The 23,544-nt window shown below is 36.4% G+C and overlaps 1 protein-coding gene across 1 annotated transcript in view; it reads right to left on the bottom strand.

Moving 5' to 3' along the window:
- Positions 1–23,544, bottom strand: part of DOCK2 (dedicator of cytokinesis 2) — a 214,020-nt gene that overhangs the window by 164,381 nt on the left and 26,095 nt on the right. Inside the window, exons 11-23 of the mRNA XM_075102170.1 lie at positions 23,271–23,346; positions 22,173–22,249; positions 21,671–21,796; positions 20,674–20,798; positions 18,256–18,354; positions 16,692–16,764; positions 16,513–16,616; positions 13,933–14,116; positions 13,738–13,835; positions 12,307–12,396; positions 11,936–12,036; positions 9,096–9,230; positions 5,040–5,148 (exon numbers count right to left, since the gene is read on the bottom strand). Coding sequence (XP_074958271.1) covers positions 5,040–5,148; positions 9,096–9,230; positions 11,936–12,036; positions 12,307–12,396; positions 13,738–13,835; positions 13,933–14,116; positions 16,513–16,616; positions 16,692–16,764; positions 18,256–18,354; positions 20,674–20,798; positions 21,671–21,796; positions 22,173–22,249; positions 23,271–23,346 — 1,397 coding nt within the window. The remainder of the gene's footprint in view (positions 1–5,039; positions 5,149–9,095; positions 9,231–11,935; positions 12,037–12,306; positions 12,397–13,737; positions 13,836–13,932; positions 14,117–16,512; positions 16,617–16,691; positions 16,765–18,255; positions 18,355–20,673; positions 20,799–21,670; positions 21,797–22,172; positions 22,250–23,270; positions 23,347–23,544) is intronic.

Genomic DNA, 23,544 nt, shown 5'->3' with positions numbered 1-23,544 from the left:
ACTTGGTCTATTGTGCTGTCTGCCTTCCCACACATTCCCTGTTCTGCACTTGCATGAGGAGGGAAATGGGAAGGCTAGAGTTACCATTTCTCTGCAGATCTGTAGTACCAACTGAAGTACAATAACAAGTACATCCCCTGCATTCTTTTAAACTGCTAAGTTTCATTTGCAATAATTGCTTCAAATGATGCACTATGGACACAATTGAGCACTGCCCATAAGGAAGTCATAAAAGTCTCCTAGTAAGCAGTACGAGATGTTCTGCATTCTTCAGACCTTAGAGATTAATTTTTTAAGCGGGATACAGATAAACCCATGCATCGCAGAAAATAATTTCATACATATACAATATACAGCTGACTTTATTTTAACCTTTACTCCTGACCAAGCTTATTTTCTTAGTTGCCCTATTTTGCAACATTACACTAAACATATTTGTGAAATTCAAGTACCCATTAGATGAAAAGAATATTCTAAGAAATCATCATTGCTCTGTTTCTTAGTCTAATTTTATCTGCTCAAGGCAACTTTGACAAGTTACTATGCCATCCCCTACTGTACACCGCAATCAAAGCATCACTTTCAGTACCTTTCCAGCCTTATTCTCTCACAAGTAACCTATGCACCTCTGTACAGTTTTAAGTTCTTAGAATCTACTACAGCACTATGGACAGGTCAAAAATGTGTGGGTAAGAATGAGAGGAGAAAGGTAGCATCTTCATACTACATTATTTTCACAGCCACAGACAATTTATTCCTATTTTTCCATGACCTTAGGAATGTGTCATATCAGGTTTCTGAAACCGCACATAGAATTGGGAGTACTACTTTCTAAAAATCAGTGCCTAAGAGCAAGCTGGATATAGCTGACATTTGCAACAGACGAGACCATCTGTAGGTCAAATGTGATGTGTCAACCGGGAGACAGAACAGTTTTTGGAAAAGAAGCCAGGGTTTGATTTGTAATTTAAGGTGGAGAGCACAAGCTTGTCCATGAAAGGGCACATGCACAGAGTACAAATCAGACATCAACAGTATGACCTTATAAAAACACATAATCTGAAATTTAAAAATAATTAATCAGATTTTATTCCCCCAAAATACAGGTTGATTTACAGAGACACAAAACATATCTGCAGAAAATTATGCTTTTTCCCTGGCAGTTAAGAGAAAGAAGGTACTAACACCTCCCTAATCCCCATCACCCCCAGACTCTCCATTGACCAAACCAAACTATTTGCAGGTTCTGGAAATGTATTCCCATGCTTCTAGAGTTAAAGTCTATCCTCAGCAGTACAGACTTTAGGAAAAATTATCTCTAAAAACTACAAAAATTTATCAGCAATGGCTACAGTGTAGCAACTTATAAATGAAACAGAGGTGTAATATCATCCCTGCCAAAATAAATCAGAAAAGGTTTAAATCTAGTATCTAGCAAGATCAGTGCCAACACCAGTAAGCCAGTGCAAGTTCAGAAATGACTGTTTTAAATAATCACAAGAAAAACCTGTGAAAAGTCTCTTAAAAGGAAGAATCCTTGCCCTGCACGCCCACACTCATACTAGTGAATTTCCAACATTCCCAATCTTGCCTACAAGGAGCAATCTCTTTACAGAGTAGCATCCCAGGACCTGAAAACAGGTCACTCTCCAGTTCATACCTTCACTTTCAAACATCAGGAAATGCTTTACATGAAAGTCAGGATATCGAAATTATAACCCTAATTGTAGCAAAATTACTTTATGCAATGCTGAAGTTGAGAAGCATCCTGTCTGTATCTTTAAACAAAAGAGATAATGTCACCAATACCAGAAGGTGGGGGGAAAAAGGCTCATGTGGATTTACATGTAAATTTTCAGTTTACCAACAATAAATTAACAATTCATTCTTCAGCTGTTTAGAGCTTATATAAACAGTACCGCAAACGAGAATACCCTTCTCAAAGCTCGGGCAGTAAAAGAAGTCATATCATCTATCCACTTCAGCCAACTTTAGAACAAGAGATTGAAAAGCTAGATTTTTAACTTTTTGTAAAGTTATAAAGCATGTAACAGATTAGGAGGTAAGATATCATTCAGAAGATAAAGCTAAATAGAAACAATAAAGTGCTTCTGGCACTGATTAGGCTGTTACATATGACATGTAATTTTATAAACAATCTTTTCATGACTGAATTAATATTCCACACAAGTCTGAGTGATTGCTCTCAGTAAAAATTACTGGGAAATTGTTATTGTTGCTGACTAAAATACTGAGTTCAAGTTTAAAAAATAAAATCATTAGCAAAGACCAATAGACATTTCGGGTTTCAAATTAGTTCTTTCACTCGTCTAAAGCTAAATCTCATATGTGTTTGGACAACCAAGGGTGAAATAAGAGAATTCACATTCTGAGGCTCTGCAAACTAGTTCATTCAAACTAGTTTCAATACTAGAAAAACCCAATTACTTTAATTTTAACTTCCTTCAAGGCTCCTAAAACTTTCTTCTCTGGTATCTTCAAAGTGTAATCCATTTGAACTCATTCAATTGATCCTACCAATCTATGTTCCACTTTAATTCATATCAATGATAATTTCAAATGTGACTGGTTTAAGGCTGTTTTCATATTCTGATTATTTGCCTGCTTTTCCAACAGACTCTGTGAACTTTCCTCTCTGGATATGCAGGGTGTAAGTCCTGTGTTTCTAGTACTTCTGATTAACCACCTGTCCTTTACCCTGCAAAGTTAACTTTATACTACTACAACAGCTATCACTGTCATCCCAAAACTTAATATGGGAGCTGGGGGAAGAGAAATAAGTGTTGGTTTTAGGCAGAGGCAGACTTACATATTCATTTCTACCCCTTTCTGCTCCATCTCACCCAGTACAGAAATGATCTCCATTTTTTTGGCCTGTTATGGTCAACTCATATCCACCCTACCAGAGCAGAAGTCTCAAGTATCATAATAGAAGGCTCCTCCAAATAGGCACAAAAACCCATATTGCCCATTGTGAAAGCTACTATGACTGACCTGCCCATGGAATTTATGATGGAGTGAGGTTTTCATTAATTCCCCCCGCTCCTTCACCTCCCCCCCAATAAACTTATTTCCAGCAGCAGGAACTAAACACAGCGGGACACTTATTCCGTTCCTCTCCTACTAGAATTTTGTAACATTAATGCAGTAGTTTTTATTTACTGTATGTAAAGCAACTACTTAGTAGGTTGAATTTAGAAACATATCTGTATGAGTTATCAGTAGTGGGGACAACAGCAAAGTTATGATATAAAACAGTATCTCAGATCTGCCATGAAATCTTTCAGCTAAAACAAGAACTTAGAGTAGCTGGTGCAGATTTAAATACTTAAAAGCCCACTACCGCTTCATGGTTATGAATAAATATGATCCATTTTTCACAAATGACAGCACTCATTAGAAAACCAAAATATTCATGTTTAAGATGGTATTGAGCAAAGCATAAGTGTTAAATAGCCAGCCTACCTTTAAAACATGTTTATATGCTCATTAAAATTAGCAGAAAAATCTCTTGCTTAGTTCTTCTAAGAGATGTAAAGATAAGAGTATATTTTTGCTAAACAGGTGTAATATTAAGAACTAGCATTGAATATGCAAATGTAGGAATCACGGTAAGCGCAATCAACACCCATCAGTACATCCAATGCCATACTGCCATTAGCGTTACAATACCACTTGGTTTCTAAACACACCCATCAGCCATTTCAGAGTCAGCACTGTCACTTGCAAACCCATTAATGTGTCCCAGCAACAGTTAAGCAAGCATAACAGTCTTCTACAACTATTTCTTGTCACTCTCAAGAAGAAACTACCCTGCTCATTAGAGGAAACACAGAAGGACAATCCCACACAACCATTTTGAGATTAAGGCAGGGAGGCATGCAGTGACATGACAGGCTACTCCTGAAGGGCATAAAGCCTCCAAGATCTATTTGTTAACATATTAATACAAGTATCACAAGAACAAACATTATTATATAAACTATCTCTTTCAGTATTACTTTACTATAAAGACATTTTTCCTCCTTCCAAAGTTTCTCCTGCTTCTGGTGTGGTGTCTTTCAACTGTATAAACTACTCCCAGTAAGGCCTCTACAGAATTGTCACATAACGACAGAGATTATCTGAATGATTTTAAAATGCATTTCTAATATTACTATAATCATGGTAGTATACAATTAAAGTAGTATTTACTTTTTTAGCTCTTTTGCAGTTGTACATTAATGCTCCGTGCAAAGTGTCAGATAATACAAATCTCAAGATCATCCACCTGAGGATTTATTCAGGACAGAGATTTTTTCAGTGGCTTCTACTTCAGTTTAAGTCAGAGCACAAGGAATCAAACACAAAACCAGAGGAAAAGTCAAGCCCAATAACTACAAGGAGTTCATAATAAAGAACGTATATGGCATCAGTAAAGTCTTTTGCTTCCTACTTTATAGGAAGCCGTGATAATTTCCTATTTTAAAACAGAACTACACACCAGTTTATTTGATATTAATGATCTTAATAGCTCCTCCTTTTCTAGTTTTCTTAAAACATCAGATTCCAAAGTGTTAGAAGAACTAAGACTGACATGACTGGGAAACCTTGATCCTATTTTCAGTTGTTAAAATTACCTACCTCCAAAAGGCTGATAATATAAAGTTTACCATTCAAACTAAGATAGTGGAATCCTTGTTTAGCAGTAGCTGAAGAAACTACAAAATTAAATATTCAGCTCCTGCTGGAGGCTTCACTTCATCATATTCCTTGAAAGATTCCTGCATCTGTGCTTTGGTTCTTTCACTCACGACATTCATAAAATTATATATTTATATCTTCTTACCTTTTCAGCCTAGCCTATAAGCTTTATCAGACAACTTAGTCTACCAATAAAGGGGAATTACAAAAGAGACTCATAGAATAGCTTTCCTAAGAGTATCTTTTCTTCAATTTAGAGGGAGCAAATACAGAAAGCCCACAAACCAAAACCATATAAAAAACCCAAACCAACTTGTTTCCAAGCACACACCAACCTGCAACAAAATGGCAGTTTTATGTTGGCTTTTCATCAGGTTGTTAATGGATTCAAAGAGCCTCCTCATAGATTCTTCAAATTCTGTTTGTTCTTTGCCTTCATATAATCTGTTGAGAGATGCATTAGGTTATCCTTTCAGAATCAGAAAGTTTCAGAGTCCTAAAAGTACCAGATTTAACATTACCTTAAAAATATATCGTATAACTTGACCTAATATTATGCACATAGATATTTCACCACCAGGTTATATCTGCTATTCACTGTATTGTGTAGAAACTCTTCAGCCTGAACACAACATCAGCATTTTCAATTTTTTTAAAAGCCTCTAAAGAATGACATCTCCCAAATTTGAGCTTATGAAGAAGTCATTTAGCTTTCAAAGTGATTGCAAAAAAAAGTGTGACTTTTTTTTCCCCACTATGACTGAGCTACTCTAGGATATTTTTCACATATTATGACTGTTTCTTTCTTCTGCTGCTATTGCCACTTTTTCAAATAGCTATTTTTACTGTCCCCATTAACCCGTCTGCTTTGAAGCATCAAGTAGAGGCTTTTTTCAAAAAGTTAGAAGTGCATTTAAATTAAGCTCACTCTGTTATTTCTTCATTCCCTGACCTAAAGTTTGAATCTTTCAGATTCTGTCCCCTAAACGGTTCATACTAGCTATTAATACTAAATACTGCTTACATAAACAGTAGAAAACACTGGTGACGTGTTAAATTAGTTATCTGAAACAGCTGTCAAAAGTTAAAGACAGACAAGCTAAGAAAAAAGCCAAGGCAACAAGAGAAGCCCGAAACGTGTGTAGGATACTGTGAACTAAACGCTGTATCTCCAATGTACTGCCTTCTCTAGCAGAAGAGAAAAATCCCTCTTTTTAAAGTCATATATTCCAGCAACACGTGCTTTTCTTTTCAACTTGAAACTTAAGTCCTTACAAGAACTACAGGCAAATTAAGAGCTTTTGTCTACAGCAAGGACAAAAAATCCAAACTGCTATTCATACAGTGACTGGCAAGAAGCTTTGAGGAAAGGAGAACACTGGAAGGTACACAATTCAGGCCCATGGTCTTTGCACTGTTTAGGTCAATGCTTGTCCATGCAATTTAAGTCAGTTATTGGAAAGGAACCCCAAGATCCAAAGCATCCAAGAGGAAAAGAAATTATCTATACATGTATACAACGTAAATGATACACTCTACTTGAGGTACATCCCTACTGAGGTGTGACTGCTGCATAGAAAATGCATACCGGAAAAACTTAGATGTGAAAGGCATCTTGAAACAAGTTTTAGTACAAGCACACTTACACAGAAAAGCAACCTTATTTATTATCAAGTAGTATTTTAGGAGCTTTGTTTTTCGTTAAATGATTCCATCTTTTTAACACAGTGGAGATGTGGGGGCTATTTAAAATTATTTTCCAATGGGAATGAAGCACATGTAACAATGTGAATTTCTCAGTCTAAGTGTTTGTTAAAGTTACTTGGCTAATACACTGACACCGCTTTTATTGGCGGTATTTGCATTGCTGCAAAGTAAATGAAGTTTATTAAACTTGTTTTTTCCTGCAAGTGGAAATTTGACACTTTCTTGACTAAACCTGTGGGTCAAGGAGGGAGGCAGGAGCATCACACACATGTATCAAACACACTTCTTAAATTTACACCAGGACTAATTAATAAGCCACGTAGAATGAAAAATTCTATTTCTTGACTTATCTAGCTTCCATTTAAATACAATTTTATGTGTTATATTTCAATTAAAAATCACTTGTTCTGAAAGCAAATTGAAAAAGATGACTAATTATTTGCTTGGAAACAACTTCATCACAACAGCATACATGAATTTCACCACCAAAAAACAACCTTAGGCAAATAAAAGGAGGAAAGCAAACATTTAATGTTTTCAGAGTCTGTATTATGTAAACCTTTGGCTAATATGTATGACCTTTCTACAAAACATAGTCACTGAACAAACAGCTGCAAGACATAACCTTAGTTCAGCCGACTGGAGTAAAAATATTTTTGCTTTCATTACATCTCTATAGCTTCAATAGGACTGAATGAATGCAAATTAAAGTAGAACTTTGTTATCTTCAATGTATCTGCCTGACAAGGAGATTTAAAAAGTCTCCCATTTTATGTCTAACATTAGAAGTCATTATTCATCTCTTTCCTACACAATTTTCACTTTGTAATGTCTCTTACCTTTCAAAAAGGCACCTTAGTTTCTTATGCAGCCCATCAAGTTAATGAGAGAATAATCTAAAGATCTGTCTCAGCTCTATTAATTCACAATATTTGTCTCCAAGAAAGCTAATCTCAACCCTTGAAAGTACTTGAATCATAAACACTAACTTTTCTCATGGGAAGAAAACACACTAATCATTTTTTTCCATTTTTTTCTTCTTTTTCATGACCAGTCTTGACAGTAGGAAATCAACTGCATAAAGTTAGATCACAACAGCTCTAGATGGATATACAGACAATACTGTTCACTGTTTGGTTATTTTTGCCAGAGGCTACCATTTGCAAGAGCTATTACTGCCTATAATAATAATTGTCCAACTGAATTTAGAGTTTCAGACCTCCAGTCAAGGTGCTTATAGAGACAACTAAAGGAGTAGATATGTATAGATGATCACTTGAATATGCAACATACTGCAATAACCTACTTTACCACAGACTGTCCAATGTACACTTTTTGCTGCCAGCTAATACTAGGGGTTAAAATGGAGACCCAAAGTTCTCCCTGCAACAAAACCCTGCCTTCTGACCTTCATCCATACAAGAAATTTTCCACAATCCTGTACACAATGCTTCCTTCCACAAAACTCTAAATGTCCCCTTTTGCCATGACACCTATTGAAAAATTTTAAAACAAAGCTTTTGAACTACTAGCTATATTATGTTCTTATGAACACCATCTTCCTTATACAGCTTTATCACTTTGTTTATCTGTATCTGTCTAAAAATAGTAAGTTCCTAGAGACAAGAATATTTCTAAGGGGCTATCGAAGAGCAGTGAATAACTTCTGAATCTACTCCTACTTCAACCAAAATTTCATTATTCAAACATACTTAATTTTACAAAACTATAAACCTACATGGATTTTTTAAAAAAATGGGCAGTGGAATAATAGACAAAAATCATATTAGAGCTCCCATGGAGTAAAGGACAGACAAACCAGAAGGCCTTTCAGTTCTGTTGACTGCCAACCACAAACATAACATCCAACCACTCAGTCTACCTATAGTCCCCTGAGTTTGCCAGTGCATGTCTTCTACCACTGCATATCTTCAGCCACACAGCAGAGGAACAACAGAACAAGCATTATGGGGAAATCAGCTAAGGATAAATGGAAAAAGATGAAGCAGAAGAGAAAAGAGGCAACAGAGGACTTGGATGGGATCTCTGGGAGAGGGTGAGAGTCTTTAAGGGCTTGGGGACAAAGTGGGGGACACCGTTACTGTAGTGTAGTTTTTGTCCTTCCAGCTTTCATCTCCTTCATTCTCCCCATCTCCTTTTCCCCTATACCTGAATACCACTTGTAAATACTACACCTCATCTGTTTGGCTGTATCTAGTCAGCTAAGTGTTCCCTATAAATTCATTAACTGGATCTCAGAAACTCTAAATTCAGTTGGACAATGATTACTGAAAATGACATTGTTCTGAGTGCAGTCTGAGCTGTTGAACACCATGATATCAAGGACAAGTATCTAGCTTCAAGCCATCTGTCACAATGTTTGGCCATCCATTGGTCTTAGGCCAAGCCACCTGATGCAAAGAATAATCACTGTTTGAAATCTGCTGCTATTACTAAATACATCCCCAGAACTTACACTGTGAATGAGAAAGATTTTTGAAGATTCCCTCTCCAGAAAATATCTCAGCAATGTCTGTGTTTTAGGCCAGTTGCCAGCTTTTATGTTTTATTTGTAAAAAAAAAAAATACAGTTCTGTTCTGGTATCAATTTTTTCTATTTCTCAGGTCTACTTCTATTTCTGGCATTGAACTGCTAGTTAAATGGCAATAGCCTGGGTACTTACTGTGAAAATAGTGTCCTTGATCTAACAATGAACTTGAAAACATATTCCAGTGCTTTCAGAGTTCTTAGGATAGGTTCACATTGCTCCCCTCGGCTGGAGGTATCCAAGTAAGTCTTCAGAACAGACATTAATTTCCTGAAGTTAAAAAATACTTTTAAAATAATCTTTCTGTTGTGGTTTTGTTGCTTGTTTAGTTTGTTGGTTTCTTTTTTTGTAATTAACTTCTCTAACTTGTTTGGCTACTCCAAATAAATGTTTATGCTTAGTCAAGCACACACAACAAAATGTACTGCATGTACTTTTGTGTTCATGTTGCACAAATTCTATCAGTATAAACAGATGAGGAGAAAATTCTTAACCATGCAAGCAAGAAAGCAATCTGAAATCTCAAAACAGCAGCATAACTTTACATAATCCTGGAAGCACTTTTACATAAGTTTATAATATGCATGCACAAGGTAACACAAAATGTTGCTTCAGCCTATCTACATTAAGCAGCACTTAAGTACCACTGCATGCTCTAAATTAACTGCATGTAAATAGCACAATGTTCTGGTACACAGCAATGTCTTGTATCCAAAGGTAATTTTTTCCTAAACACACAAGCTGCTAACAAAGTGCAAAAGCTCATCTAAAAACAAGTCCCTTAATTTACAGTTACAGTTTCATCTTAAACAGTTAAGCTCATATTAATGGTGTAAACTTGATCTTAATGTAGCCATAAGAACTAAAATAAGGGTGGTTGGTTTTTTTTCTTACATGACTACAAAAACGGAAACCTACTATCCCCTACACTAAACAACCAAAGAACTGAACCAAAACAACAAAAAAACCAAACTAGCATTTGGATGTTGATGCAACTTAACAGTTCACCAGCTGGACTGATAAAACATTATTAAGTGATCACTATGATATTTGAAACATATCTGCATGCAAATAATAGCTTCAAGAACTGCTCACTACTACACAGAGTATATATATATAAATATGCAGATGTCAAGAGATCTATATGCATGTGTGTGTGGCTCTCTAACTAATAGACACATCGCCTAACTCACATCTCCAGATGAAAATACAAGGCTTTCAAGCCTCTCAGCCATCTGGGCACTACATCCATTGTGTGATTCCCTTTACTCCTTTTTATAGTTTCTTTGAATTCACAGCTTTGTACTGAGTTGGAACAAAATTTATCCAAATTGTGTGCAGGTCCCTCAATTGTCAATGTTAAGTCCTCTCTAAACCCTATAAAAGCAAGGTACCAATGGATAACTAAATAGGAACTGAAAAAATACCTAACAGTTTGGCCAAAACACTGTCATAACACATCTGGGACACAGTATCTCCTTCCTAACTATGAGTTAGGCCACATACAGCTATTAATTTATTTCCTAAAGTGATTCTTGAAACAGAGTGCATCTTCCATGATATGCATGGAACCGATGACGCCAAGAAAAATCATGACTTGGGGAACAATCAAACGTTTTTTTGCCTCTGCTGCTTTGATTAAATCATCAGGAACTCCCGTCAGGTAAGTCTTAGAAATACTTTAAGCAATACGGCTGTCCTGAGAGGTTCTGTACACAACCTCCTCTTCTTTCACAATTATATAAAACATTAAATTACATGTGCTTACTACACATGGAGCAAAGGAGGATTAATGAAAAGCATGTACCTTGTACTTGAGATTTCTGAGCCCACTAATGCTAACCTCAACTTTCCTAGAATGTGAGAAGGGACTGATTGTGCACTACTGCCTTTCAGTTCTAGCAAACTAGTGTTCTAATGCATGATCTGTGTGACATTTCCTGATGCAAATTCAGCACAGGATACTATAAGATATCCTCAACTACAAGATATTCCAAACCTTCAGGTAAGGTCTTCTGTGTATTTTTCATATCTCAAATTGAAGTTCTGCTTCAATCTGCCACCCCATTAAACTGCCGGAACAAGACTTCAGGTAGATTAAAAAAATACATCTATCCTGTCATAGCACTTCCCCAAGATCAGCACTAACTGAAGATGTTATCTTTCTTCATAATACAAAGTGATTTTATCCTACCAACATCTGCAAAAACCTTTTTTAAATAAAGAAGGCATCCAATATTAAATTTATTGTATAACACATCTCCAGAGTTTTTACTCTTCTATGAATCCATGTCTTCCCATCCAGGCATTATCTGGTAACTCCAAAAATATTTAAAAAAAACCCAAAACACAACACCAAACGAAAAACCAAAACCAAAAAGTCTGTCCACCTGCCCACTGGCATGACCATGTGCCACATATTAATACTCCAGTTCACAGCAGACCACGTAACAAATACCAAAATTCCAGTTCACTGCACTGAAACCCTCCTGGTGCAACATCAGACTGTGAACTGTGAACTGCGTATGAAGACTTGACAGTTCCCAAACAATTTTTTTCCCCTTAAGTTCATTTGCTGTAAAAGAATATCTGGAAATTTATATACATGGGTTAAGGACATCCTCATGGCCTGATAGCATTTCAGGCTAAGACCAGGGATGTAAAGGGAGAGACTTTACAGCTAAGAATGTTTTGACAGATTTGACAGGATACAAATAAAGTGCTCAGAGACAGCAAAATCCAGACAAGACAAATGAATGCCATAAGAGTCATTTAACCCCAAATCAATTACTATTTGCCAATTAACTCTACTTATAATCATAATGCATTTCTTACAAGGAGGTTCGTTTCCAGATAAGCAAGCAGCAGCATCAAAACAACAGTCATCATTAATTACATCAGAAATACCACAAACAGGATTTGCTTTCTTTAATGTGACAGCGGAGGTTTAGAAAATAAGAGAAAACAAAACTTACTTGTATGCCAATGTTGCACTAAAATGCTGTTGGATATATGCTTCCAAAACAGCGTTGAAATGTTGAAACTTGCGGTCTGCAATGAGTCCTATGATATATATCTAAACAGACATGGACATAAATAGCATTTTTCCTAAAGTCACATTTTTAATTTAAATATTAGTCTTCTGAAATATTTCTGATAATCTACTCATAAGATTTTTTAAAGAAATTTTTAAAGAAGTTTTTAAAGGAATATTACAAATAGTAATATCCCTTCTGGTCTGTAGAGGTTTTAAAACTAATTGCCTGAAATAAACAACTTGATAGCTCATTCAGAATTACAGGGTTCTGTTCTTTGACAAATAAAATCCTTTAGTGCCGATTCTTACCAGTGCATCAAAAACAAGGATGTCATACTCATTACTGTGGGAATGTTCCATCATGATGTTAAACAGGGCATCCAGCGTATCTTGGAGAAACTATACAACAACATGAAATGACAAATTGACAACCAATTCACCTTGAACATCTCACAAGTCAGTTTTCAGACAGTAGTCTTGGTTTTCCTCAAGTTAGAATTCCAAAGGCCTTCACTGAAACATCACTTAAATTCAGAAAACACTCCCGAGAATTTAGGTTCTCGTTTCTTTAATTTTAAGAACCTACATCCTCAGACACATCAGCAATCTATAATACATGTTTAGCTCAAAGCTTACAGGAAAGCTGAAAGTATTATATCAACAACATAACTACCTAAAACGGCATTCCTAGTTCCTTAGCGAGACAGATTATTAGTTGCTATTTTCACACATACATGATGATTAAATACACACTTCATACTCTGTGGTCTGATTCAAAGCCCAGTTTAAATCAAAAGAAACACCCCAGTGACTGGGGAACCAAATCTTTGTTTGGTTAAAAAAAAACACAACTGTTTTTTTTTTTTTAATTTCTCCTTCCTCCTTCTCTCAAGGGAGGCATCTAATGCTCTTTTAAGAGTAACACAAATGTAATAGACTCCTAATCTGAATATTGGAGTCTGCCACTTTCCAAAATATTAACTAGTTTTTATCCATATTGAATTAACAAAGCCCTTTACTGGGTACATAATACACCTTTTTTAATATCAGCATGTAAATTAATATTAAGAACTGTAAAAAAGCAGAAGGAATGGTTTGTAATGTTTCAGACAGAAGCAAAGAGTTGAACAGAGATTGTGGGAAATATTTTACCATTACTGCCTTCATATCCTATCAAGTTTTTAAAATAAAATTTTCTGTGCATGCTCAGAATTAAAGTTTACTTGTGACATATACCTAAGCACCTGACCAAAGCAGTAATGACTCCAAATAATACTCTTGGTATAGAATTCTCCATTCATGCACAAAATTTCCAGCAAAATAAAACAATAGAAAGCAGAAAAGGATCGTAATAAATTAATTACCAATGAAAGCAAGGAAATTTGACCAGTAATCTTGCAAATCAACACGGCCTAATAGTAGCCAATACCAGAGATTGTCTGGGAGTAACAAGCAGCAAAAAAATTGCTAACACTACAAAGAACCCTGTCCAGGTGCTTTTTTCCTTGCTCCTTCTAATGAAGTGCTTTGCTCACATCTTTTGCAAACTATCCCTAACAAAGACATCACACTGAATGACACTCAGAAAGAATAATTGACAGGCTTCTTTTATGTTCCTATGTTTACTGTAACTGACCCTCCAGTTTCTTTTTTGTTTTGAAACGATGTAGCATTTTTTCTGCCAAGGCATGAAAGGACATGAAGAATAACTATTATTAGAATAACAATATAAAGATATACCTTCACAACCTCCTCTCCATCCACAATCTTCAGTTTTTCCAGGTTCTCCTGAAGCAGCTCTGGCTTCATACGCCACTTCAGGAGACCTAGCAATCCCACTAATAGAAAATAAATGGACAGACATTAAAATTTAAAATGTAATTTATCATTTGTGCAACATCTTCTAAAACTTCTACCTGTTTAGAAGATACATACCATTCTGAGTTAACTTTGTAGAACAAACAAGAGTTGAAATATAAAATGCATCTCGTGAGCTTACTGAAAGCCCCCCTACAATACTTGAGTTCCTGACCAGGGTTGCTCCTTTATTTTCTATGTGTTGACGCGTAGAAGGTAATGTCAAATAAGCACTAGCATCCTCCATTTTTTTACTGTCCCCCTGAAAAACAGCATACCATTTATGACATATTTCACACCACTGAATTTAAAAAAACAGAGCAATTTTTTACTTTGTACAGCACTAAATAAAAAGCTATGTTTCTATGGACTTAAATGCATGCACTAAAGGACAAAGAATACCCAAGTCCCAGCGTGGCACATACAGGTAAACCAACAGTCCATGTTAATCAGCAAAAAAGGCTGCAATGAACCTGTAGGGGGAAATACTATGCTGAAATTATAAAGGTATGTGTTTTAAGGTGCAGTAGGGAATCAGGAGGGTGACATGAATCATGAGGTGACATCACTGGCAAAAAAAAGCAAGAGCAGATTTCTCATTAAAATGTCAATAGCTGTGGAACACAATGGACTATTGAGCATCACCTTGAAGTATGCATACAAGATATAGACAACACGGTTCTGATGTCTGCACGCAATTCAAGAACAGAAAATGGGACTGCATAAGGAAAGAACAGCAGCACTATTTTGGTACGCCCATTATAACTTAATACCTGGACCTTTAACATGAAAGATCAGGATGTGGTAAGATTATATTTTAAATTAGACAATCTGCTGCAGTGACCAAGTGACACAGATATCACAGAATTCATGCTTTTCAGTAGAATGAACAGTATAAAACCAGAGAGCCAACAGGTATTTTTCTCTCCTCTATTTCAAGCTGTGTGCCACAACCCTCAGATTTTTTTTGCCTCTCAACTTTTGACTCGTACCCCAGAGAGGAAAGCAACTTTGAGAGAATAAAAATCATACTCCTAACACTTTAGAGAATATAACTTTTCTGTAACAAAACTACTCAAGAAAATTTCCCCAACGAGTTTATAAGCTCTGTCACTTAAAGCTACAACACCATGACAGATCTGACTCAACCGCAGACCCTTATCTACAGCTGTACATAAACAAGGAGTTACAACAACTATAATCTAGAATGACTTTCTAAAGTTTTGCCTTTTTATCTGATTCAATGACTGTAAGTGTGCAGTCTCTACATCTTATCAAACAAGAACTAAGGTTAAAAATTTACTCTAAAGACACCTAGACAAAAGGCAAAATCCTCACGTGGCAAAACAGTCAGCATTACTAACTTCTATGATTGTATCAAGCTCGCCAAATAATTATTTCTCAGAATTTCTGGAACCAGAAGAGAATCTTGACTTCCTCTTTGAGAGAAGTTAGACAGACAATAGGGGAAAAGACTTGAAATTATGATCCAAAAATTTCTCAAAAAGATTCAATGGCTGAAGGCAGTGAAAATAAAGTACACTGTAAACTTTGTGATTTTGAAATTACTTATTTTGAGAGGCCAGATGTATGACTGTTTAAAACACAGCTTACAATTACTGTGTTTAATACTAGAATAGGCAAACATATGTCAGAAAATGTGCCTATTTCTCCCAAACATAAACTAGGTCAATTCAGTTTAGCATTTCTTGTCTATGCTGTCACTTAAGGGAAAATTACCAGGTGATACAGGAATGAATAAGGTGGAATTTCATAACCACATTAACCACACACTCATACAACATGACCACTTTTTTCCTTCTGGTTTAAGTGTTTACCAATGTTGGTATCAATAAAGAGAAGATAAATAACTATACACTGCCATTAATCATCTTTGGACTACCTAAACAACTTGATTTAGTGGTATGCATCTCACTGCCATTAATGTTAGACCAAACTACTTCACTGAAGAAAGCACTAAGAAATATCTAAAGTAAATTTTTTTCTGTATTGGTAGTGATTTCTGATTCTTAGTTCCTGCTAGGCAGTATTCTCCAAAGGGAAAAGAAAAAAACAGCAACAAAAAGACTAATCTTGAAACATCTGTTCCCTGATTCAGTTCAAAGTCAAAAATGCTACCTGTGTCCAATCAGGGCTAGCCAAAATTATTCTTCACATCCAAAAATCAAATTCCTGAAACATTCACTTTTGTACCTGAGTGACTACACAGAGCAGTTTCCAACAAACAATTCCCCATGATTACATTCCCTGATTATTAATGTGACAAAGATTCTAAATGAATCAAAACAACTTTTCTCCGCTTCAGCAAGAAAAATGGTACCCATCCAAGTACTGAGCTTTAGCGTGACTTACTCTACGCAAGAGGTGACCAAAAGCACAAACTTCAGTAAAAAGAGTATAAATAGTAACCATGCCTGATTATGGTTAGATAACCTCTCTCTCCAATGAATATCTAGAGAAACATTCACTGGCCATGGAACAAGTTACATCTTTTTTTGTTCAGATGAAAACCATAATATTTATCTCTGATAGAATAATAAAATTAATCTAGTAGTAAGAAAGTAAACAATGCAGTCAAAGACAACAGTGTGAAAAGAGTCTCATGGGGGAAAGAAAGGAAAGAAATTGATCCAGTACCTTTAGGACTAACAAATCATGGATGCCATCTTGAAGAGTTGTTCCATCCTCCTTCATTAGTCTTATGTAGGCCATTGCAAAATTCTTTTCTCCTTTATCTTTAGCTGCAAAGCAAAGTATTTTCAGTTGACTATCCATCAATGAATTAAAATTCGCTGAAGTAAAAATTCCCTACTTACACTCTTGAGATGACCTGTGTCTGAACATGAAACGCAGATGTATCCTTTGCATGTCTTCAATAGGGACTGCTACCTTTTGTAAAATCAAAAAATAATGAATAGAGTTACGGCGGGGGGAATTCCCAGGTTTCACCTATAATGAGCTCCTATTTTAGAATTAAAAAGCACCACTTCTACTGGCGCCATAATGTCTTTCAAAGACCATTTAAAACTATTAAGCCTGATCACAGTAGCAGAAGTAGCGCCTTATAAGCAATTATCTGTTAGACTTTGCTCAAAGTCTAGCACCACCAAAGCACGGAACCCGGTGAGTTAAAGCACAGAGGTGCTTATGCACTAGAAAATAAGTATACTGCAGGCGTATTACTTACCCTGTTAACTATACAGAATTATGCACCACCTCTGCACTATGAAGCTTCCACATTTCATACATATATATAAATTAATGATCAATTTAATAAACAGGTGAAAAAGGTAAGAAAATTCTAGGAAAATATATTAAATGTATTTCTGTTACTAAATTCAATTTCAAAGCCTTCAGTAAAATCCCAGGAACTCATGACTGCTTTATTCTTCAAGTAGCATACCTACTTAAAACAAATACGCACCAAAAAAGGCCAACTGCATAAGAAAAAGCACAAACTTCTATATAATCAAGTTTACAGTTCTAAAACTTTAAAGACTTGTGCTTCTTTATGTTCATTCACAACTTTACCAAACTTAGTGCATAACACTCCTTCACATTAACTACAATTTCCAAAAGGATCTGCTGTTAATGATTCTGTATAAGAGTCTAAATTACGGAGTAATTATAAAAGGAAACCAGTACATTAAGCAAAAAAAGACAGTAGTGCCATATATGACAAGCTGGCAATTATTACACTAAGATGTATTGCTGAGATTGGACAGGACAGAGAGGGAATGGAAGTGTGATTTGAAACAGAAACTATTTGGGGTTTTTTTGAAAACATGGACCCTTTCTGTTCAATAGTCATCTTAAAAAGAAAACAAACAAACAAAAACCACCCACAAAACCATGCTTGCTAGCAAGCTTGAGATATGCTTTGTTAAGTACAACTTCTGGAAGCTTCTGGCCATTTTCCAAAGACATTAAATCTAGAGTAGATAATTCTTCATATGTTTCTAAATAATTTTTTTTTCTCTTAAATCGTAATATCATGGGGTGGGGGGTGGGGTATTTTGGTTTGGGAGCTATATTCTTTTTTAAATCATGCAATTGAAGCTCCTCATCTCCATTGTTTCATCACAATAGAAGTAATGCTGTATATCATTTTTGATGAGCCATGCTAGGACATAGGGTTATCTAAAATGACCTCATTTGTTTTGCTAAGCAAAATCTTCAAAACCTTTTCTAGGCCAAATTTTAAGCCTCAGTAATCATGTATCTCTAATAGCTGATGTATGACTAAAGCTCCATCCTTCTAGCTGTATGCAGGACCAAGTTATTTTTTAGAAAAAGCTGATGCTGTGCAACTTTTCTGGGTGATGTACCAAAAAATGAAGGGGGGGAGGTGTGGGTGTGTGAAAAGTGTCTCCACTATACCTTTAACGTTTCCATCCAACGTGGCTGTTTGACCTGATAGTAAAGAACTGATCTATACTCACTCACAGGTTTGTCCCCCGCTCCCAAGCAAACAGCATTCTTCACAAAAAAAAAAAAAAAAAAGGAAGAATCAGTGCTTAGTGGCTCATTAATTCCTGTAAATTTTTATTACTTGAGCAGACCCGAAGCCAGAGGCAGGCCGCCGAGCGGCAGCCCCCGCGGTAATCTCGCCGCGGGAAGCAGCTTCTCGTCAGCACCCGCCCTCCCCTGCCCGGCGCCGGCACGAAGCCATGGCGACCGCAGCGCCCCCGCCCGGCCGCCCCCAGGCCCTCCCGGGCCTCGCTTCCCGGCCTGCTGCACCCAGCGCGGCGGCGGGGCGCAGCTCTGCCTGCGCGGCCCCGGCTCAGCCCTGTGAGCGGAGGCAAACCTTTCCCCGCCTGACGGGGCGCTCCGCTTGGGCCGGGCCGCGCCCCAGGCCCTGCGCGGCCCCAGCCTGGAGCCTCTCGAGACTGGGGACGCCATGAAAGCCGGAGGTTCGGGGCCAGCGCGTGTGGCGTAGCATCAAGACCTGTCTTGAACAAGCAGTTTCGAATTTGGATATGGCATCATTCAAAATTAAACAATAATGAAACCACCAGCAGAGAGGAAGCATCAATATGAGGATACTGCACTTTCCAAGCGAAAATAAACATTTTCCACTGGACCTACCCATGGATGGCATTTTACAGGGGCTATACAGCAGGCTTTAAGAGGAGCTGGGTTATTAACATACATAGATTTGACGTCTCAAACGGACTATCTTAAGTAACCAAGCCATCATCTCAATTAGTAGAAGAAACACAAAATGTAAAAATGATCTAGCTTCATTGAGAAATAAATTGAATAATTTACTTTAAAATACTCTATTCCAGCAGAAACTCAGAAGCATTTGGCTGCATACCAGAGGTGACTCCCAAACTAAACGTTGTAGAGTGGCCAACAGTATGTACTCCTGCATTTTTTCAATATTTAGAATTTCCCATTCTCTAACAACTATCAGAACTAGTACAGATCCAACTTAAAGTTTTGATCAAGTTCAAAATTTATTGTAACCTACGAATTCATTTTGTTTAGTGAACCTTTGGAGAAGCTTGGCCTATATCTGTCTTCCCTAGCAGATTGCGGTTGAGGATTTTACGTGCAGAGTAACCACTAATGCTGATAATTGAAGATAGCAAGATTGCTGACACCAGGCATCAGACTCATCAGAATTGCTGCTTAAACCTGTCTAAGTCATATTAACCACAGAAAGCAGTCATGATTCAAATATACATTTCAGATCGTAGACAAACACATCTACTTTCTCCTAGTATTTGGAGAAAGGATGCATCTGCAGAACTGAACATACGTAATAATGGAATGCAAGATTTAATGCATTGCAATCAGTTAATTTCTTTAAGGAATACTTTGGCATTCCTTGTGTATTTTAAGCATATTATATGTGAATAGACAGAGGTGGCTGAAGTTCATTTCACAACAGAGTTAACTCTGTATACGCTAGTCGTGTGGTTAGGTGTTTTCATAGGTATAGGCAGCATTTTGTAATCAGGGTTACAGTTTGTGGTGTGGACCCTAGGCATTAAGTGTGGTTAGGATTTTCTTCAGTCAAGCTTTAAAGTTAAATTTTAGGTCAAGCTTTTAGTTGTAGTTCATAAACACACTTCAGCAAGTCATGAACCACAATGAGTTACTCCATCTTTATTTTATCTCAAGAAGTGTCATTGTGATTTCACCCTCATGACCACAGTACTGATTTAGTGGAACAGTATAAAGCTCACAAAAGGAAAGGCCAAAAATCCCCTGAACGCTGAACTGGTATTAAAAAGCCCGGAGGAAAAGACAAAAAATTCCTCAAAACAGAAATAGACAAAAAGACACTGTAAATATTTATGTTGCATATATACAGTGTCCACACTCCTCTGTGGTCACTAATTAAGTTATTTGCTATGTACTTCATTCAGGGGACAATGTCACAGTCTTCCTGGCACAAATCAAGGCTTTCTTGTGTAGCAGAAATGGTACTTCTAACACTAATGTACAGATTGCATTCCTCTGGGAATTTCCACAAGAAAAACCCTAGAGTTAAGAACACAGGAATTGTCAGAAATAGCATTTGTTCCTTGGCACAGCTAAAATAGGTCATTCAGCGTTATTTCTCATTACAGCTTTACACAAGACTTTTATAGGACTTTTAATACATAGGTCACTTGAAACATCATAGAACTTGTCAGTCACGAGATGTCACAAGATGACACAAGTGAGGAAACTGCAAGTTTTTGCACAATGGTATTTTATAAAAATTTTTAAGAAGTGTAAGGCTTACTTCTGTAATGTAACTCAATTCTCTATGTCCATCATACAGAAAAAAGAAACACTTACTGGCATCACTTTTCCTTCTTCATCACAGACACACATTATCACTTCCACATTTCTCTGAGTTGTTTTATTGTATTTATCAAAATCTCCATACAGCAATGTAATATAAATGTCATTTCTTATATCTCCTAAAAGACAAGTGGAAAAGTTAAAAAAAAAAAATTAAAAAAATTAAAATCCTGTGAGAGGATAGGGTCAAGTGAAATTCATAAGAGTATCTCTTTTCTGCAGTGAAATAGGTTAAAAAAGGTCTTACTTTTCATCTGAACATTATTTTTCATCTCTGTTATTGTTAGCAAAGATACTACGATATGATGGGAAACGAACCCCACGGGAGTCCTAAGTGACTTGAGGCAATTCCCGTCCTGCACTGACACCTGCTGGTGAGGTCGTGGATGATGCCATGACTGACTTTTCCCCAAATACACCGCGCGCTCGCTCTCTCTAGAGGGAGCTTCATATTTTCTCCTGTGAACAAATTAATTACTTATTTTAAAATAAGAAATATCGATATTTGAATTGAAGGGTTGGGGGGCGGAGGGCGTTGTTTGTTTTTAAAAAAGGAGCACTGCAGGCAGTGAGTGACTTTAATTGGAATATATCTTCGCATAAATCAAAAAAAAATCGAGATTGTAAACTTATATTTTTATTATTATTTAAGGGCAGTGACAAATTACAACTAAAATAAGGTTAATTTGAAATTTAAGTAAGCATCCACCATTATCTACTTAGAAGATAAGAAAGGTATGTACAAGGAGCTGGGATTATCCCTCACTGTTCTGATTTTATTTTTTCTGTTTAAGTACTAGAAAATACTTTCCAAGGGCTTCACTATTTTATATAAGCCTCTAATATTGGAACAAAACTTACCACAAAGAGTGAATTCTAAAGAGCCTCTGAGTTACCCATTACAGAAGTAGATAAGGCTGCAGCCGAGCCTCATTAACCTAGGGAATGCAAAAAAAAATCCATTCCTGTTACAGAACCAAGCACCTCCTACCTGGCATGATTATTTCAGGAAATCCTAGCTTTCTAGCAACAACTGTGGTTCTGTCTACAAGGTGGGGGTAGTCCTTCCTAGTTTGAATTACATCTCCAACAAGCATTTTCACGGTTACCCAGAGACCTATTAAAAGGGGAAAAACAAAAAAAGAAAAAGTTTAAATTTGTAGGTAAGGGAAAAAAAAAAAAAACAAAACACAAAAAACCCAACCTCCTTTCAGATGATTGCCTCTCCTACCCACCAAAATAGTGATAAGAATTCACTTCCCCCACCTCCTTTAGCTAAAGGTAAAAGCTCTATAATCCAAAACTGTAGCTACTTATTTAAATATTGTCCAAGATTCTACAACAAACTCATGATTCATCGCTTTCAGCTTCAAAGTTGACCCACCCCCATGGGCGTGCCACAGCTCTAGAAAGTCTTTCTCTAAAATGTAAACAGTATAAAATGAAGTTCCACAAAAATACCTTGTTTAAAAAAAAAATAGAACCTATTTTACCTTGTCCACCACTGTCTCCTTTTGATGCAGTGACTTTGCTTAGGAGACTGTGTAAAAAGTCATTCTCTGCCACTACCCTGCAGGATAAAAAACAGTGTCTACTAGGAGTTAAGCACTAAATATATCAAACACCATTCAGAACATAAATGGCAGACAGCCTCAGTCATCTTTGCAGTACTTGACTTTATTATGATATGATCTGTAATTTCATTATTTCTCACTCTGAGTTGCAAACCACTCACATGAAGCTTATGCATACACTGAAGTGAAAAAGCTTAAAACAACAACTTTAGGAATGGCATTTTGTGACAGATTGTCAATATGAAAGCTTATAATTTTGGAGAAATGCACAACTGAATGCATTCAACATGCCAGTCCAGTCCACTTTCCCTGCTAACAGCATGACAAACAAATGAACTTTGAATTTTTTTCAGCTACTTTTTAAATTAGAAACAAATTACCACGTAACTAAGGTGCCGGATCAAATTGTAAAAAAGGGAAGTAATAAAGAATTGTGACATACTTGGATCTTTCAGAATTAAATTTATTCTCCACAGTACATAGCAGCAGCGCTATGTAGGATGTACAGACGTATTTCCGGTGAATACTGGCACCTGTGCATTTTATCTGTGTCACATTTTTAGGCAGCTGGTCTGGCATTTCTTTTGAAGATAGTTAATGTATGACAATTCAACTACTTTTTAACTGAAACCCAATATTTACTGCGATTTTTCTCAAATTCAAAACAGAATCAAGTATATAAATTACAAGTTATCTGTACTTGTAAAGATTGCTGTTGAGTATGTATAACTATTTATCTTGAGTTTTGTTAACTAGGACATGGTACCAGCTGTCTGAAGGAGCACATTCATAGAAATATACATTCATTTAACATGCAGTGTAACCCATATCAAGTCTTAAATGCCTTTTAAAGTGATACTTAAATAATTAGCAATATTACAACACAAAATTATTAAAAGGAAAAATTAATTTTTCTTGAAACATTTCACAAATTGTTACAGCCAAAGAGACACAAAAGTTTTTTTGAGTGGTTAAAAAAAAACAAAAACCAAAACAAGATATCCATGAGTATCTTACGGGTGAAAGGGAATGAAATGCTGCTTTTCTTCATCACTTTCAGCTTTTCCTTTTATGATATCTGTAATATCCATAACTAGAAGAGTAGAAGAAAAATTAGCAAAACATAAAACAGCATTGCAAAATATCTCCTTATCTATGAATAATACACATTAATGTTCTTGTGTCTAAAAGTAAATATAGATTTTTCACTAGCGAGCAGTGTCGCCCAATAGGGGTGGATTTGTGGGCCAGAACATTTAGTGCAAAGCCCACACTACAAACATGACGTTGT

The sequence above is a fragment of the Phalacrocorax aristotelis genome, chromosome 8 (assembly GCF_949628215.1).
Source record: "Phalacrocorax aristotelis chromosome 8, bGulAri2.1, whole genome shotgun sequence".
NCBI classification, from domain to species: Eukaryota; Metazoa; Chordata; class Aves; order Suliformes; family Phalacrocoracidae; genus Phalacrocorax; species Phalacrocorax aristotelis.
The sequence above is the reverse complement of the archived record's forward strand: the minus strand, read 5'-3'. Positions and strand labels throughout refer to the sequence as shown.